Source organism: Coregonus lavaretus (genome assembly GCF_964263955.1).
Source record: "Coregonus lavaretus genome assembly, chromosome: 2".
Classification (NCBI taxonomy): domain Eukaryota; kingdom Metazoa; phylum Chordata; class Actinopteri; order Salmoniformes; family Salmonidae; genus Coregonus; species Coregonus lavaretus.
In genome coordinates this window covers 86,928,613-86,932,569 of record NC_139989.1, presented here as the reverse complement: position 1 = coordinate 86,932,569, position 3,957 = coordinate 86,928,613, and the positions used below count along the sequence as shown (strand labels likewise).

General features: G+C 42.0%; 1 protein-coding gene across 1 annotated transcript; it reads right to left on the bottom strand.

Annotated features, from left to right (window-relative positions):
- Positions 1–380: 380 nt before the first annotated feature.
- On the bottom strand, positions 381–1,623 carry LOC311142179 (trypsin inhibitor ClTI-1-like). Its single transcript, XM_084177772.1, has 4 exons — positions 1,544–1,623; positions 1,254–1,294; positions 650–759; positions 381–533 (listed from the first exon to the last, which is right to left on the bottom strand). The coding sequence occupies exons 1-4, from the start codon at positions 1,587–1,589 to the stop codon at positions 488–490; spliced, it is 243 nt and encodes an 80-aa protein (XP_084033898.1). The 5' UTR covers positions 1,590–1,623; the 3' UTR covers positions 381–487.
- Between the last annotated feature and the right edge of the window lie 2,334 nt (positions 1,624–3,957).

Below are 3,957 nucleotides of genomic sequence, written 5' to 3'. Positions count from 1 at the left end.
CACTGTACCTTTGTAGGAATCATAATGACTAAACAAACAAGTTGTCATGGGTGCAGCAGAACCAGTTCCTCCACATTTCAACCATTCATCCAGACTATTCCGGTTGACAAGGAAACAATTGACTTTGCTAAAATAGTTTTAATTACAGATAAAAAGGTGGAGAAATAAAGCACACACTATGAAGACTATTCCATTTAAAATACAATTTTACAAGTTGACAATTTTACCACCAAGAAGTACACTACACAAGTCTTAAAGACTAGGTAGTGAAGTGCTCTACAGAAGACTATGACAAACAGGGAGCCAATAAGGGTTGGAGAAGGAAACAGGCATTGAAGAAATTGTTCAAAGTTTATTGAGGCACTTGAGACCGATTTTTAGAAGGCAGCAGAAAACATGTCAGTGTTTTGACAAGGCAACAGGAAATGGTTCAAAGTAATGTTGAGGGCCTGGTGTGTCGCTGAGACAATGGACGGTCACGTCTGGTTCAGCACTCTCCGTTACTCCTGATGTGAACGTGACGATTATGCACCCTGGGAACACACACGGAGCAGAATTAAAGACACGCACAAACACAGAACGAGACAGAGGCACAGACAGACAAGCACAGAACAAGACAAGTTGTTGAAAGCTTTAGTTGGTTACTTACATGTTTTCATAGCACAGCTCGCATTCGCTACCGTAGGTGATGCCATCGGTTCCACACACTGGATCATATAGCTTGTTGCACGCGGGCAGGTCGTACTTGGAACAGTTAGGCTGTTGGACAAAAACCAGGTTATGTAATAAATAAATAAGAGGTGTTGGTAATATAGTGTACTAGTATGACACCATATGAAGAGAACATGGATAACAGGGAACAAGCCATACATTTTCCACCCCTTCCACAGTGCACCTGGGGTGTATTCATTTCTCAGATTCTATTGCAAAACGTTTCACTCAAGCAAACAAATTGAAGCAAACGCAACACAAACAGGGAATTTGCCCAATAGAAATTCTCATTGGTTGAAAAACGTTTTGCAACAGAATCGGACTAATGAATACACCCCTGACTGTCATGTCAACTAGTTGTTGACCAGGAAGTGACTGTATACATACAGGTGTACTTGGTGAACAATTGAATCTTGTACAGAGTAAGGCCCATACCAGTGTTCTACATTATTAACTACTGTCAATCCAGCACATATGACAAAGTGTTTTATGAATGCGCATAGCCTTTCCCTCCAAAAAAAGAAACGGTTTAGCCTGCTTACCTCTATGCTGCCGTCAGGGAGACTCGCTCCTCGTGCCAAAACTAAAATGGAGAAAGATGTCAAGCCTTAGACTAATTATGATTTAACATCAGATTTGATTTCCAGCCGTTCTAATCTAAACGACAGATAGCACATCTTTTCTCTAGTCGTAGATTTGCGCGGGCGCCAACAGAGGCAGTCCGGGGGTAGTATCGACTGTTTGTCTAAACTGCTCTTAGAAGTTAATGTTATTTAATAAAACTATTTGACTGCCACTTGAAACTAATTAAGTAAAATTGAACAACACTCACCGGCAACACAGAGGAGTGCGAGAGTCAGTCGTGTAAAGTTCCACATTCTCTCCGTAGTGAAGGGGTGTAGGCAGGTGACGTTGTGTTGTACCGGAGCCGTATTTATACCGTGTAGGTCTCCACCCCCTATTTATACCATGTAGGTCTCCACCCCCTATTTATACCGTGTAGGTCTCCACCAAGCTTCTACCCCCAAGCCATAAGACTCCTGAATAGCTAATCATGGCTACCCAGACTATTTGCCCCCCAACCCCATCTTTTTACGCTGATGCTACTCTGTTAATTATTTATGCCTAGTCACTTTACCTCTACTCACATGTACATATTACATCATTTACGTCGACAAACCTGCGCCCCGCACATTGACTCTGTACCGGTACCCCCTGTATATAGCCTCTCTACTGTTATTTCCCATTGACTCTGTACCGGTACCCCCCTGTATATAGCCTCCCTACTGTTATTTCACATTGACTCTGTACTGGTACCCCCTGTATATAGCCTCCCTACTGTTATTTCACATTGACTCTGTACCGGTACCCCCTATATATAGCCTCGCTACTGTTATTTCCCATTGACTCTGTACCGGTACCCCCCTGTATATAGCCTCCCTACTGTTATTTCCCATTGACTCTGTACCGGTACCCCCCTGTATATAGCCTCCCTACTGTTATTTCCCATTGACTCTGTACCGGTACCCCCCTGTATATAGCCTCCCTACTGTTATTTCACATTGACTCTGTACGGTACCCCCCTGTATATAGCCTCCCTACTGTTATTTCACATTGACTCTGTACCGGTACCCCCCTGTATATAGCCTCCCTACTGTTATTACACATTGACTCTGTACCGGTACCCCCCTGTATATAGCCTCCCTACTGTTATTTCACATTGACTCTGTACCGGTACCCCCCTGTATATAGCCTCCCTACTGTTATTTCACATTGACTCTGTACCGGTACCCCCCTGTATATAGCCTCTCTACTGTTATTACACATTGACTCTGTACCGGTACCCCCTGTATATAGCCTCCCTACTGTTATTTCCCATTGACTCTGTACCGGTACCCCCTGTATATAGCCTCTCTACTGTTATTTCCCATTGACTCTGTACCGGTACCCCCCTGTATATAGCCTCCCTACTGTTATTTCACATTGACTCTGTACTGGTACCCCCTGTATATAGCCTCCCTACTGTTATTTCACATTGACTCTGTACCGGTACCCCCCTGTATATAGCCTCCCTACTGTTATTTCACATTGACTCTGTACCGGTACCCCCTGTATATAGTCTCTCTACTGTTATTTCACATTGACTCTGTACCGTTACCCCCCTGTATATAGCCTCTCTACTGTTATTACACATTGACTCTGTACCGGTACCCCCTGTATATAGCCTCTCTACTGTTATTTCCCATTGACTCTGTACCGGTACCCCCCTGTATTTAGCCTCCCTACTGTTATTTCCCATTGACTCTGTACCGGTACCCCCCTGTATATAGCTTCCCTACTGTTATTTCCCATTGACTCTGTACCGGTACCCCCCTGTATTTAGCCTCCCTACTGTTATTTCCCATTGACTCTGTACCAGTACCCCCCTGTATATAGCCTCCCTACTGTTATTTTACTGCTGCTCTTTAATTTTTTTTTTTTTTTTTTTTTTTTTACTGATATATTTTGTACTTAACTATTATTTTTCTTAAAACTGCATTGTTGGTTAAGGGCTTGTCAGTAAGCATGTCACTGTAATGTCTACACCTGTTGTATTCGGCGCATGTGGCAAATAACATTTGATTTGATGTTGGCCATGTGTTCTGTATTCTAAGTGTTTGTATGATGTTGGCCATGTGTTCTGTATTCTAAGTGTTTGTATGATGTTGGCCATGTGTTCTGTATTCTAAGTGTTTGTATGATGTTGGCCATGTGTTCTGTATTCTAAGTGTTTGTATGATGTTGGCCATGTGTTCTGTATTCTAAGTGTTTGTATGATGTTGGCCATGTGTTCTGTGTTCTAAGTGTTTGTATTATGTTGGCCATGTGTTCTGTATTCTAAGTGTTTGTATTATGTTGGCCATGTGTTCTATATTCTAAGTGTTTGTATGATGTTGGCCATGTGTTCTGTATTCTAAGTGTTTGTATGATGTTGGCCATGTGTTCTGTATTCTAAGTGTTTGTATTATGTTGTTCATGTGTTCTGTTTTCTAAGTGTTTGTATGATGTTGGCCATGTGTTCTGTTTTCTAAGTGTTTGTATGATGTTGGCCATGTGTTCTGTTTTCTAAGTGTTTGTATGATGTTGGCCATGTGTTCTGTATTCTAAGTGTTTGTATTATGTTGTTCATGTGTTCTGTTTTCTAAGTGTTTGTATGATGTTGGCCATGTGTTCTGTATTCTAAGTGTTTGTATTATGTTAGCCATG

Excerpts from the sequence above, each read along its gene's own strand:
- LOC311142179 (XM_084177772.1), bottom strand. The coding sequence starts at position 1,589 with ATGTGGAACTTTACACGACTGACTCTCGCACTCCTCTGTGTTGCCG. Across the intron at positions 760-1,253 it reads TCCCTGACGGCAGCATAGAG|CCTAACTGTTCCAAGTACGA; the intron begins GTAAGCAGGCTA and ends TTTGTCCAACAG. Across the intron at positions 534-649 it reads GAGCTGTGCTATGAAAACAT|GGTGCATAATCGTCACGTTC; the intron begins GTAAGTAACCAA and ends GTGTGTTCCCAG.